Raw genomic sequence first — 13,994 nt, 5'->3', positions numbered from 1 at the left:
TTATGCACACAGTCCTAAAAATGCGAGGTTAACCTGCCCTAGGTTATTGACTGGAACAGGAGGTTGAAGTCATTCACGCTGGATTGAGAAGCATATTCAAAAGATGACTTTTTGGAGCAGGAAAGTTCCTGTTTGTTATGTAATGTGTGCGTTTCATTATTTACACGATTTCCCCGGGCGATTGGGAGCTGTGTACACAGCCAGCTGCGTCCGAAGCAGCAACCCAGGCTTGAAATAAAACTAAACAGCCTTCTTTTATTGCCTTTGACTCCTTATGCCTATATTTTTTTTAATGGAAAAATTTCCCTAAATTACTTCTCTAGATTAAAACATTTTTTTCCCTTAAATATTTGTAGGAACTATAGGCTTCCTGGAAAATTTTCCGTACTCCTTTCCACTGGTCTCTAAGGATGAATTAAATTAAAAAGTGAATATTCAATGACAAAGATTCGGATCGGGAAAGTTTTTTGGTTTTGGTAAGGGGTTCTCAAGCCCTCTCTCATCGGGGTGATTCATCTCTCTTCTCCCGACCCACTTCGTTCTTTGTGGTATTTCCTGGAGTCAGATGACAATACACAAGGGTAGGGAGCCCTGGCCAAGGCTCTGCGCACCGGGTGCTCAGGGCAGACCCCGGGGTTCTAGAAGGAAGGCGCGGGAGCGGGGTGTGTGTGTGTTGGGGGGTCCGCTGTGTGTGTCGTTGGTGGGGGCGGCGGGGTCCGCCGTTTCCACGGCTTCGCCCCGGAGCCCCGGCGTTTCCCTGCGGTCCACCGCAGGCCCGGCCCGAGCGCAGGGGGCGGTCCCTCCCGTCCAGCCCCGCCCCGGTCGGGTTTATAACCTGCCTGCTCGCGCTCCTGGAGCCGCAGCTTCTCTTGCGCTCCTGCCGGGCTCGGGCTGCGAGTCCCCGGCCCGCCGCCCGAAAGACTCCCGCCTGGCACGCGCGCGTGCTCGCATCCACGTTGCCCTTCACGGCACGCGCTCACACTCATCCCCGCTCACACTCATCCCCCTCGCACACACGCGCGCTCACACTCACGGCAGCCCTCCCCCTGGAACGCGCGCTCACACTTTCCCACTCACACCCCACTCGCGCCCCGGAGCGCTCGCTCTGCAGGGGAGCGCAGGCACCGCCGGCGAGAGCGCCGAGGGGACCCACGGCCTCCCCATGGCTGACCTGAGCTTCATCGAAGATTCCGTGGCCTTCCCGGAGAAGGAGGAGGATGATGAGGAAGAGGAAGAAGGCGTGGAGTGGGGCTACGAGGAAGGTAACCCGCCGCGCGTCAGGAGGCTGGCGCTCCCCGCGCCTCGGCCGCCCCTCTTTCCCACGTGGGTCCCCGGCCCGTTTAGGGGCAGCAGGCGCTCGGGGCAGAGCGGGCGCTGCCCGCGTGCTTCTCCGGGAGCCCGGCCTTGGTCCCGACAGCGGTTGGCACCTGCCGCCGGTGGGCGAGCCCAAAGGCTGCGTTGGTGACAGTTCCGTCTGGCTAGTAGCGAGAAGAGCAGCTTTAACTGTTACTGAACACCTTGAGAATGCAGCGTTACTGAAACTCTTATTTTCTTTCTTTGAAAAAAAATTCTTTGGTTTACAGAGTTGTGTTAGTTTCAGATGTACAGCAAAGTGATTCAGTTATACAAACGCATATATTCACTCTTTTCCAGATTCTTGTCTCTTATCGCGTCCGTGAAACTATTTCTTGCTTGCCTGAAGGGAGAAAGTATCTATTTGAGCTACTGAGTTTTCTAGAAGGATGCTGACACCGTTCAACTTTTCCTGAACAAGTCCTAAGTTTTTGAGCTGAATCAGTGGGCCTGGCAAGATGGGGATTGACCTTGTATAAAAAGTTTAGTTTCCTAAAATGTATCCCTGAAGATGTAGGACTCCTAATGGAGCTGACAATTGGTGCTGATGTTGACTACATATCTGCAACAAATGCAGAGTTTATAACTTGCATGATGCAAATATGGAAAGAGTATTATCTATATATGCATGATATATAGGTATGTGTATATAGGAGTATGTGTGTGTGTGCTCAGTTGCTAAGTCATGTCTGACTCTGCAACTTTATGGCCTGTAGCCTGCCAGGCTTCTCTGTCCATGGGATTTCCCAGGCAAGAATAGGAGAGTGGGTTTCCATTTCCTTCTCAAGGGGATCCTCCCAACCTAGGAATAGAACCCATGTCTCCTGCTTGGAATGTGGATTCTTGACCACTGAGCCACCCAGGAAGCCCTGTATATATGAATATGCACACTTCAAACTATTGTTTGCATTTCTGATAAGAAATTTTTACTCACTAGCGTCAGATTTTTGGTTTTTGACTCTCACCAAGAACGTTGAGAGTTACAGGAATTTTCCAAGTACTTAACGTAATTGAACTAATGAGCAGAGGAAATTTTTGTGGTATTGTTTCTTTTTCTAATCACTTAAAGATCTGAGTTTCCTAGAGCCATAAATTAGTACCTCTATGTACACAAATAGAACATTTTGTTAGTTTGGGACTCCGAATGTGATATTTGATAGCATTAGATCATTCAACCTCTGAGTGCAAAAATGCATGCACTTTATTAATACTATGTCTTATCTGTAAAGAGACAGTAGTCATAATCTTCTTAATAGTGGCAAGGATCATAAACAATGTTTAAACTAGTTTTCCCATGTTAAATTTTGCTGTAACTTATTTTTTCAATCCGTTCTAAGTTTGCTTCATTTTGTCCTCAGGTGTTGAGTGGGGCTTGGTGTTTCCGGATGCTAATGGGGAGTACCAGTCCCCCATTAACTTGAACTCAAGAGAGGCTCGATATGACCCCTCACTGCTGGATATCCGCCTCTCCCCGAATTATGTGGTCTGCCGGGACTGTGAGGTCGCCAATGACGGGCATACCATTCAGGTTATCCTGAAGTCGAAATCAGGTATTTTAGATGTTTCTGTGTGCTTCTTATTAAACTAGCAGTCATTGCCAAGCTAATTTAGCTTGTATGACCTTAATGGTAGGACTAACCTAGCTCTGTTGTCAGGATACCTTTATATACCATAGCATGCATTTTGGGGGAATTATTTTCTGAAACATTTTGGAAAGGATGAAATTATGAAGGTGTCAGTTGGTTGTCCCATGTTATATGATGTTATTGGAACAACCTTAGTTGGTCAAATTCCAGCTCTGTAAAATTTGAGGAAAAGTATATACAAATGTATGATGCTGGAGCTCCAGTATTTTGGTCATCTGATGTGAACAGACGACTCATTGGTAAAGTCCCTGATGCTGGGAAAGATTGAGGGCAGAAGGAGAAGAGGGTGTCAGAGGATGAGATGGCTGGACGGCATCACTGATGCAATGAACATGAGCTTGGTCAAACTCCGGGAGATGGTCAGAGACAGAGAGGCCTGGTGTGTTGCAGTCCATGGGGTCTCAAAGAATTGGACATGACTGGGCGACTGAGCAACAACATACGCAAGTATACAAATCTTCGTTTTGTCCAAAGTGTTGATTAGCTCAAATCATTTAGATAATTATAATTCTGTCTTACTGCTTTGTAAAACTGAAGATCAGCATTTATTGATATAATTTGGCATCCAAGATAGACTTTTCAAATTAATTTTCTTTACTATATTAATATATAATTATATATAATATAATTAACAGTAATATTAATATAATTAATATGGCAAGAAGAATTTTAATTAATAGCAGTAAAAATCAGTCTCTTTAAATGGCAAACAAAACTCTTATTTATTTTTTTAACTCTCCTCCTCCCTTCTGAACCTATTTGAGTTGGATCTGAAATGTTTTTTAGAAAAACTATTGGATAATTACCAAGGAAATTGCATTTTTGCTTATATATGGGGGAGAGGAGAGCAGAATATTTTAAAATTAGCATTAATTTCTTGCTTTTCATAGTGAATACTAACTACACTTCTTGGCAAGAATGTAAAATCAGGAATATGTTGAAATATTGGGGAGTATTTAATAAACAGAGACCAACTGTACTCAGATTAATTCTGAATCAATAAATTTGATATTTCAAGCCATAAAATCTTTGGGTTTAATGTTAGATAGGACAGGTATTGATTTCCAACTATGAATATTTTATTCATTGTGAATATTCAGTTCAGTTCAGTTCAGTTGCTCAGTCGTGTCCGACTCTTTGCGACCCCAGGAACTGCAGTACGCCAGGCCTCTCTGTCCATCACCAATTCCCGGAGTTTACTCAAACTCATGTCCATCAAGTTGGTGATGCCATCCATCCAGCTCATCCTCTGTCATCCCCTTCTCCTCCTGCCCCCAATCCCTCCCAGCATCAGGGCCTTTTCCAATGAGTCAACTCTTCGCATGAGGTGGCCAAAGTATTGGAGTTTCAGCTTCAACATCAGTACTTCCAATGAACACCCAGGACTGATCTCCTTTAGGATGGACTGGTTGGATCTCCTTGCAGTCCAAGGGACTCTCAAGTGTCTTCTCCAACACCACAGTTCAAAAGCATCAATTCTTTGGCACTCAGCTTTCTTTATAGTCCAACTCTCACATCCATACATGATCACTGGAAAAATCATAGCCTTGACTAGATAGACCTTTGCTGGCAAAGGAATGTCTCTGCTTTTTAATATGCTATCTAGGTTGGTCATAACTTTCCTTCCAAGGAGTCAGCGTCTTTTAATTTCATGGCTGCATTCACCATCTGCAGTGATTTTGGAGCCCAAAAAAAATAAAATCTGACACTGGTTCCACTGTTTCCCCATCTATTTGCCATGAAGTGATGGGACCAGATGCCCTGATCTTAGTTTTCTGAATGTTGAGCTTTAAGCCAACTGTTTCACTCTCCTCTTTCACTTTCATCAAGAAGCTTTTTAGTTCCTCTTCACTTTCTGCCATAAGGGTGGTGTCATCTGCATATCTGAGGTTATTGGTATTTCTCCCAGCAATCTTGATTCCAGCTTGTGCTTCCTCCAGCCCAGCATTTCTCATGATGTACTCTGCATATAAGTTAAATAAGCAGGGTGACAATATACAGCCCTGATGTACTCCTTTTCCTATTTGGAACCAGTCTGTTGTTCCATGTCCAGTTCTATCTGTTGCTTCCTGACCTGCATACAGGTTTCTCAAGAGGCAGGTCAGGTAGTCTGGTATTCCCATCTCTTTCAGAATTTTCCACAGTTTATTGTGATCCACACAGTCAAAAGTTTTGTGAATATTCCTGAGCTTTAATTTAGTCTTCCTGGCTACTCTGAGTCTAGACAAGGTAAGGCTGTTTCCCAAAATAGAATCTAAGGTGTAGTCAAAAGGGCAGTGTCAGATATAAACTCGAACTTAAGTCAGGTGTTTTTTGGGGGAGGGCTATCTATGATGGGGCATCATGTATTAATTTTAAAGTACGTAGTAAAATTATTGAATGCTGACTGTCCTGACATAGGAAACGTGATAAGGTAATGTTAGTATTACACTGTAAATTGTCTTGGTTTATGTCAACATACCATTTCATTTCTGTAAATAAATATTTACATATCTATACAACTAACATGCATTTCACATCAGGCACCATGGTGATTGAATGTTGGTTTGTATACAGATGGGTAAGATGGTTCTTGAAGATTTCTATTAATGACAACACAGTCCTCTATGGTGTCAGAGTAAATGCAACCTGGTGTTCTAAAAGTGTCACAAGAATGTAGAGGAATGAACAAGTCCAAATGCTGTCAATTAAGACAATTTGTGTTCATTCTTGCTCAAAGATCAAATTTATTCCATCACATTGAGTTTGCCATTTTTTTTCTGGTGCCTTCTCAAGCATTCACAATTTTCTGTGGCCCCTCAGTTCAGTTCAGTTCAGTCGCTCAGTTGTGTCCGACTCTTGGCGACCCTATGAATCTCAGCATGCCAGGCCTCCCTGTCCATCACCAATTTCCAGAGTTTACTCAAACTCATGTCCATCAAGTTGGTGATGCCATCCATCCAGCTCATCCTCTGTCATCCCCTTCTCCTCCTGCCCCCAATCCCTCCCAGCATCAGGGTCTTTTCCAATGAGTCAACTCTTTGCATGAGGCGGCCAAAGTATTGGAGTTTCAGCTTCAGCATCAGTCCTTCCAATGAACACCCGGGACTGATCTCCTTTAGGATGGACTGGTTGGATCTCCTTGCAGTCCATGGGACTCTCAAGTGTCTTCTCCAACATCACAGTTCAAAAGCATCAATTCTTTGGCACTCAGCTTTCTTCACAGTCCAACTCTCACATCTATACATGACCACTGGAAAAACCATAGCCTTGACTAGACAGACCTTTGCTGGCAATGTAATGTCTCTGCTTTTTAATATGCTATCTAGGTTGGTCATAACTTTCCTTCCAAGGAGTCAGCGTCTTTTAATTTCATGGCTGCCCCAAAACAGAGCCCATCAAGCATTGTTTCGGCTCTCTGCCCATACGGTCCTCCCCTGACCACTGAAGAAGAGTTGTCTGTGTTTCTGTCTGGGCCTGTTTGGCGCACACACTCTGACCCCTTCCTCCATCCTCTTTAGAGACCCTGCTCCATCAGATGCCTGTCTCCTTTCTACCACTACAGTCATTTCTTCACTGTTTCTCCCTTTTCAGTATTTCTCCATACTTAAAAAAAAAAAAAATAACAAAGAAACCTGTGTCTGGAGCAGTTTATTTATTTACCCAGGTTCCATCCTTGGGTTGGGAAGATCTCCTGGAGGAGGAAATGGCAACCCACTCCAGTATTCTTGCCTGGAGAATCCCATGGACAGAGGAGCCTGGCAGGCTACAGCCTATGGGGTCACAAAGAGTTGGACATGACAGAGCAAATGAGCACATGGAAGTTTTGCCCCCCATCATCCCTGTATACTTATAGTTGTTATTTAAATTAGCTCAGTGTTTTTATTATTATGACTGTGCAACTATTGTTTCCAGCTGAGGCTATGTTCTGTTTCCTTTATTGAATAATGTGTGGGGGGGCCCACCCCTGGTATAAGTGTATTTTTGTTTATTTGGTTTTTTGTTTATCCATCATGGTTTCATTTCCACACTCTCTGACAGCTAACAGGCACATCTTCTCCCAGGACATTCAGAAAGTCCTTTGAAGTCCTTCTGTCCCTCATATCCACCCTTCCTTCTCTCCTCCAGCCCACCTGGATTGCCATTGCCTGCAGCATCCTAGATCTCAGGCCTAGGAAGTCCACTGACTGTCTGTGTGCTCAATCCCATGTTTGCTGGATGATGTGATTCTCTTTTGAGACTGTTCCCTCTTTTCAGAGAGTTTTTGGTTTATTTCCTCCCACAGTTCATCTCCTAGTAACTTGCTGAGAAGAAGGGCTTGTGAGAGTAAATATTTAGATATCTTGTGTGTCTCTGTGCTGGGTGCTTGGTGGGCCCAAAAATCAAAAGATAATTGTCTTTTATTTCTCAGGAACTTTCTTATATTATTTAATTGATAAATTTTCTGTTTTTTCCCCTCTTTTTCCATTAACTCTTTATTTATTTATTTTTGTATTTTAAATTTTGTTTTATTTTATTTTTTATTTTTTTTTCCATTTATTTTTATTAGTTGGAGGCTAATTACTTTACAATATTGTAGTGGTTTTTGTCATACATTGACATGAATCAGCCATGGATTTACATGTATTCCCCCTCCCGATCCCCCCCTCCCACCTCCCTCTCCACCCGATCCCTCTGGGTCTTCCCAGTGTACCAGGCCCAAGCACTTGTCTCATGCATCCAACCTGGACTGGTGATCTGTTTCACCATAGATAATATACATGTTTCAATGCTGGTCTCTCGAAACATCCCACCCTCGCCTTCTCCCACAGAGTCCAAAATTCTGTTCTGTACATCTGTGTCTCTTTTTCTGTTTTGCATATAGGGTTATCATTACCATCTTTCTAAATTCCATATATATGTGTTAGTATGCTGTAATGATCTTTATCTTTCTGGCTTACTTCACTCTGTGTAATGGGCTCCAGTTTCACCCATCTCATTAGAACTGATTCAAATGAATTCTTTTTAATGGCTGAGTAATATTCCATGGTGTATATGTACCACAGCTTCCTTATCCATTCATCTGCTGATGGGCATCTAGGTTGCTTCCATGTCCTGGCTATTATAAACAGTGCTGCGATGAACACTGGGGTGCACGTGTCTCTTTCAGATCTGGTTTCCTCAGTGTGTATGCCCAGAAGTGGGATTGCTGGGTCAGAAGTGGATTGTGGCAGTTCTATTTCCAGTTTTTTAAGAAATCTCCACACTGTTTTCCATAGTGGCTGTACTAGTTTGCATTCCCACCAACAGTGTAAGAGGGTTCCCTTTTCTCCACACCCTCTCCAGCATTTATTGCTTGTAGACTTTTGGATAGCAGCCATCCTGACTGGCGTGTAATGGTACCTCATTGTGGTTTTGATTTGCATTTCTCTGATGATGAGTGATGTTGAGCATCTTTTCATGTGTTTGTTAGCCATCTGTATGTCTTCTTTGGAGAAATGTCTGTTTAGTTCTTTGGCCCATTTTTCGATTGGGTCATTTATTTTTCTGGAGTTGAGCTGCAGGAGTTGCTTGTATATTTTTGAGATTAATCCTTTGTCTGTTGCTTCATTTGCTATTATTTTCTCCCAATCTGAGGGCTGTCTTTTCACCTTGCTTATAGTTTCCTTTGTAGTGCAAAAGCTTTTAAGTTTCATTAGGTCCCATTTGCTTATTTTTACTTTTGTTTCTAATATTCTGGGATGTGGGTCATAGAGGATCCTGCTGTGATTTATGTCGGAGAGTCATTAACTCTTTTTTTAAGGTCTTCTTTCTTCTATTTTGTTAGATTTCCTCAACTTATTTCTTTTTTTAAATTTATTTTTATTAGTTGGAGGCTAATTACTTTACAATATTGTAGTTGTCAGCCATGGATTTACATGTGTTATTTCTTTCTATTAAATTTCTACTCTCTTATATCTGGCTTCTAATTGTCTTATATTTATCTCTAATCTGCTCCTATATTTTTAATTTATAAAATATGGTGCTTATTCTATGAATTAAAAAAAAAAAAACACCTACCAGTGTTTATTTCTTGATTACAGGATCTTTTTTCTGTTCTGTGTGTCTGTTTTATTCTGGGGTTCTTCTTCTGTTTGTTTTGGTCTCTCTCTTTTATGCCGGAGGTTCTTCTCAAATGTCCAGTGACCTTTGGCTCTTTGTTCACGTTTAGTAATGGGTCTGAAAGTCGAGTTAGAGGCTCTGCATGTGGGCAGGGATTGAGGTCTGGTGGCTGTCACAGTAACGTGGTTAAGTAGGAGCAGGCTGTGTTGTTGGAGGAGCCTTTGTAGGTTTATGAATTTCTCTGGGGGAAGCCGTGTGATGGCTCACACTTGGCTGTCTGTATTCTGGTTGTTGACTGCAGGTGAAAAAGCGTGTAACCAGAGGGTACATCCATTATAGTTAATGAACCTACACTGACACCTCATCTACACCCAGAGTCCATAGTTTACATTAGGGTTTGCTCTTGGTGTTTTTGAGCTTGAACAAATGTTTAATGACATGTGTCCACTACTGTAATATCATACAGAATGATTTCACTGCCCTAAAAATTCTGTGTGTTCCTCCTTTTCTTCTGTCTCTCTCCCCAGCTCTTGGCGATCACAAACCCTTATACTGTCTCCATAGTTTTGCATTTTTCATGTCATGTGGTTGGAATCATACATTTTATAGGCTTCTACTTGGCTTCTTTTGCTTGGTAGTAATGCATCGAAGTTTCCTTGGATGCTGTTTTGTTTTTTATTTAATAAAAAATTTGTAGAATAAGCACAATTAAAATTTTTTTGGGGGACTTCCCTGGTGGTCCAGTGGTTGAGTCTTCACTTCCAGTGCAGGGAATCGTGGGTTCGATCCCTGGTTGGGAAGCTAAGAGCCCACATACCTTGTGGCCAAAAAATCAAAACATAAAATGGAAACAGTATTGTAACAAATTCAATAAAGACTTTAAAAATGGTCTATATAAGAAGTCTTAAATTTTTTTTGTTTTGTATTAAAAAAGAGTACAGAATTACTAAAAGGAGTTACAACAACTGTAGTATAATTTAAATACTTCCACTTATTAAGTGAAAGCTTTTAGCATAATCCTTATGGTATAGTTTCCTTAGATAAGTGTGCTTAGTCGCTCATTCGTGTCTGACTCTTGCGACCGCATAGGCTGTAGCCTGCCAGGCTCCTCTGTCCATGGGATTCTCCAGGCAAGAATACTGAAGTGGGTTGCCCTTTCCTTCTCCAGGGTATCTTCCTGACCCAGGAATTGAACCTGGGTCTCCTGCATTGCAGGCAGACTCTTTACTGACTGAGCTATGAGGGAAGCCCTTAATAACCCTATCTGGGGTTTTAAATTTGAGAGATGTCATGAGCACAAGTCTTTCACTCCAGACCTCCTGCTGAAAGTTTCCAAACCAAGGTCATTGATAAGCTCCTCATCCCATGATCAAAGGACCACTTTAAAATCCTTACAGTACTTTAATTCTGCTGCATTTGCAGTGAAATTTTTGGAAACTCTCCTCTTGGTCTCAATGACACCAGTTCTGGATGTTTCTTCTTAATTTTGACTACCTTTCCTCTGCCAGTTCTTCATTCCCCATTATCCTTAATTGATGGAATTTCTCAAAGTTTCTTCCTCGACCCTCTTCTTGAGAAGAAAATAGTCTGATTGTGTAGGTGATACAATAAGGCAGCAGATGAGATTAGGAAGGTGACCGAATCATAGATTCACTGAATGGGTTGGCCCCTTGGAGGCCACCATTCCAGCCCCCGATCTCAGACCCTCTGGCCAGTAGCTGCATGTCTTCAGCTTGAACAGCTCAGGAAAAGATATTCATGCCTCACTGAGAGAGGATCCATTATGCTTTTGAGTGAAACCACATCAAAAAGTCCTGGGATCTCTGTCATCACTTCTATAGTGGAATTCTGGACCTATACAGAACACATGTAATTGTACTTTCTTCTTTTTTTTATTTTTAAAATTTTATTTTAATATTTATTTTCGGCTGTACTGGGTCTTCCTTGCTGCTTGCTGGCTTTCTCTAGTTGTGGCAGATGGGGGCTACTCCCTAGCTGTGGGGCATGGGTTTTTCATTGTGGTGGCTTCTCTTGTTGCACAGCACAGGCTGTAGGGTGCGCAGGCTCAGTAGTTGTGGACATGGGTGTAGTTGCCCTGCAGCATGTGGGATCTTAGACCAGGGATCGAACATGTGTCCCTACATTGGCAGGCGGACTGGACCACCAGGGAGGTCCTGCAATTGTTCTTCCACAGGACATCCTTCAAAATATTCATTACTACCAACATATCATGAAGTTGCTATTTTTCTTTTCCAGACATAATTAGTTCCTTCAGCTGGTCCTCAAATGAGAGCCTTCCCTCCATTAATACATATTTATTGATCATTTACTACCTGAAAGACAAATTAACTTATCTCTTCTTAGAGAAGTTCGTGTAAATGAGGACAACTAGGAGAGCAAAACTTGAATCTCTTTACGATCATATTTATTATTAGCTGACTCTGGGGGACTTGAATTATCTGGACTGTCATCTTCATCTGCTTCACTTTGCTTATAGACCCAGTTTAACTGGCCTCCTTGCCCTGTTGTTTGATGTTAGCACTGCATTTATGAGCTGATGATATTTATTCTTTAATGTGAAATAAAGCTATAGGTTAAAAGCTAAGGACTATTAAACATATTGATTGTTGCTTTGAAGACTTCAAATGTTAAAAGAACTAATTAATACTATTTTTTAGAATGTTTTATGAATACATTTGGGATTCCTTAAAAATTAAACTGAGGTCATAAAGTCTTTAAACCTATTGAGACGTGCTCTTTGATGACCTAGAGTGGTGGAAGGGAGTGGGAGGGAGGCTCCGGAGGGAGGTGATATGTGTGTACTTATAGCTGATTCATGCTGTTGTACGGCAGAATCTAATAGAACATTGTGAAGCAATTATACTTCAATTTAAAATAAATTAAAAAAACTTACTGAGAATGAACTTTAGGGACTGCTGATTCTTTGGGGGATCCATCAGGGGCCACTGGCGTTGGTCTTCCTGAATTTGGGGAAATGACTCCATAAGTCATTTCCACTGGCTGCAGCTTTCTCAACAGTTGGGCTTGCACTTTTCTGATCTACCATCTATGCAGACCTAGGAGTAATATTTTAATCCACTTTTTCTTTGGCTGTGCCTCGCGGCACACAGGATCTTAGTTTCCAGACCAGGGATGGAACTGGTACCCCTCTGCAGTGGAAACATAGAGTCCTAACCACAGGGTCACCAGGGAAGTCCCAGACCTGGGAGTAATATTTTAAAATGCAAAAATATTAGCTCACTGCGTAAAAACTAGTGATGATTCTCCAAGATAAACTCCAGCCCGTCTGCATGGGCTGCCATCTGCCCACCCCCACTCGGCCAATTTCATACCTTGAGGCCTGCCTTTGGCCATTGGACACCTCTGACTTTGTTCTCTTGGCACCCATTCTGGCTGTTTCCCACCTCTGAGTCTTTCTGAACCTCTTCTTTATGCTTCTAAAGTATAGTCTCTCACTTCTGCACTTAGCTTACCCTTTAAGGCTTGCTTAGCTGTCACCTCCTTCATAAAGTCTTCCCTGATTACTTTCTAACTCCTCCCCTCCCCCCCAACCCCCACCCTTGGTTTTGGTTTGGATCCTGCAGGGTTCCGATTGCCTTGTGCATTTTTCTCTGCTCTTTTTTCTTTTTTAACTTCTGTCGTCAGTCGTGTCTGACTGTTTGCTACCCTTTGGATTGGAGCCCACCAGGCTCCTCCGTCTGTAGTATTCTCCAGGCAAGAATACTGGAGTGGATTGCCATTTCCTCCTCCAGGGGATCTTCCCAACCCAGGGATTGAACTCCTATCTACTGCATTGCAGTTGGATTCTTTACCTGCTGAGCCATTGGGGAAGCCCCTTTCCCTTCTGCCCCTATGAAATGACTTTTAGTTCCTTCAGCACTGAGAATGCCTTGCCAGTGCAAGGCTATATCCTTCCTTTCACACACAATGGTCAACACATGGCCAGGCATGGAGTCCGTCTCAAAACATGTGTTGAACTTGAATGAAATGAGGGGGACTCAACCTTTGAACTCTCTGGCAAATCTGTTTTCAGCAAAGGGTTATAGAAGCTTAGATTGATTCAGGGGAGTGTATATGTGTCATGTCTCTATAGATTCTCAGATTTTGCAGAAGCTTCTGAAAGGAGCTTTTTTTATATTTATAAGCGTAATGGCCATGCCTATCAAAGAAAAAGCGTTCAAGACAATGGAGGTGGTAGCAATGACAATAGTGTATCCTGTATCCTTTTCACAGTTTTGTTATTCTCAGGAAATGCAGCACATCATCAGTGTGAGTTCCATGTTTCATGGTAATTTTTTTGGATGTGATGATACCACAACTAATAAACCTGCCATAGAGTGACAAAATATCACTCAGCAAAATTTGATATTCATAAATGCAGGAAAAGTGTTCTTCTCTTGGTATGACTAGTTTTCTTGTAAAGCAAGTAAATGGTCCAAAGGAAGAATAATGCCTTGAGAGGATGCTGCCAAATGGGTGAAAGAGAGCTGCTATTTATTTGTAGTCTGTAAACACAATCACTTGTGGGGGATGACCAGGTAATGCTTTTACCTGGAACCTCATAAAATTCTGAATTCAGGATATTGTCAGTTTTTATGGCTTTGCATGGCCCTGTGATTTTAGTGTGATTTAGCTTTGGATTATTTGTCTGCAGCAAAAGTGAAAGGTACCAGAACCAATTCTTGGCTGATAGCTTCCCCTTTGTCACCTCTCCCAGGGGACCAGGCTTGGTTAAAAACGCTTCCCTTCTTTGTGTTCCTTTTCAACCCAGTAGAATGTAAGAACCCGAGGATCTGGTTTCATTAGAATTTTCTTGAGCATGAGCACCGTGTAATGACCAAAAGTGAAAGTGTTAATTGTTCAGTCTTGGCTGACTCTGCGACCCCGTGGGGTGTAACCCACCAGGCTCCTCTG

The 13,994-nt window shown here is 42.5% G+C and overlaps 1 protein-coding gene across 1 annotated transcript in view; it reads left to right on the top strand.

Moving 5' to 3' along the window:
* Window positions 1-798: 798 nt before the first annotated feature.
* The window catches only part of CA8 (carbonic anhydrase 8), an 87,698-nt gene continuing 74,502 nt past the window's right edge, over window positions 799-13,994 (top strand). The window contains exons 1-2 of the mRNA XM_043880123.1: window positions 799-1,262; window positions 2,712-2,903. Of these exons, the coding sequence (XP_043736058.1) occupies window positions 1,163-1,262; window positions 2,712-2,903 (292 nt within the window). The 5' untranslated portion in view covers window positions 799-1,162. The remainder of the gene's footprint in view (window positions 1,263-2,711; window positions 2,904-13,994) is intronic.

The sequence above is a fragment of the Cervus elaphus genome, chromosome 21 (genome assembly GCF_910594005.1).
Source record: "Cervus elaphus chromosome 21, mCerEla1.1, whole genome shotgun sequence".
NCBI classification, from domain to species: domain Eukaryota; kingdom Metazoa; phylum Chordata; class Mammalia; order Artiodactyla; family Cervidae; genus Cervus; species Cervus elaphus.
The sequence above is the reverse complement of the archived record's forward strand: the minus strand, read 5'-3'. Positions and strand labels throughout refer to the sequence as shown.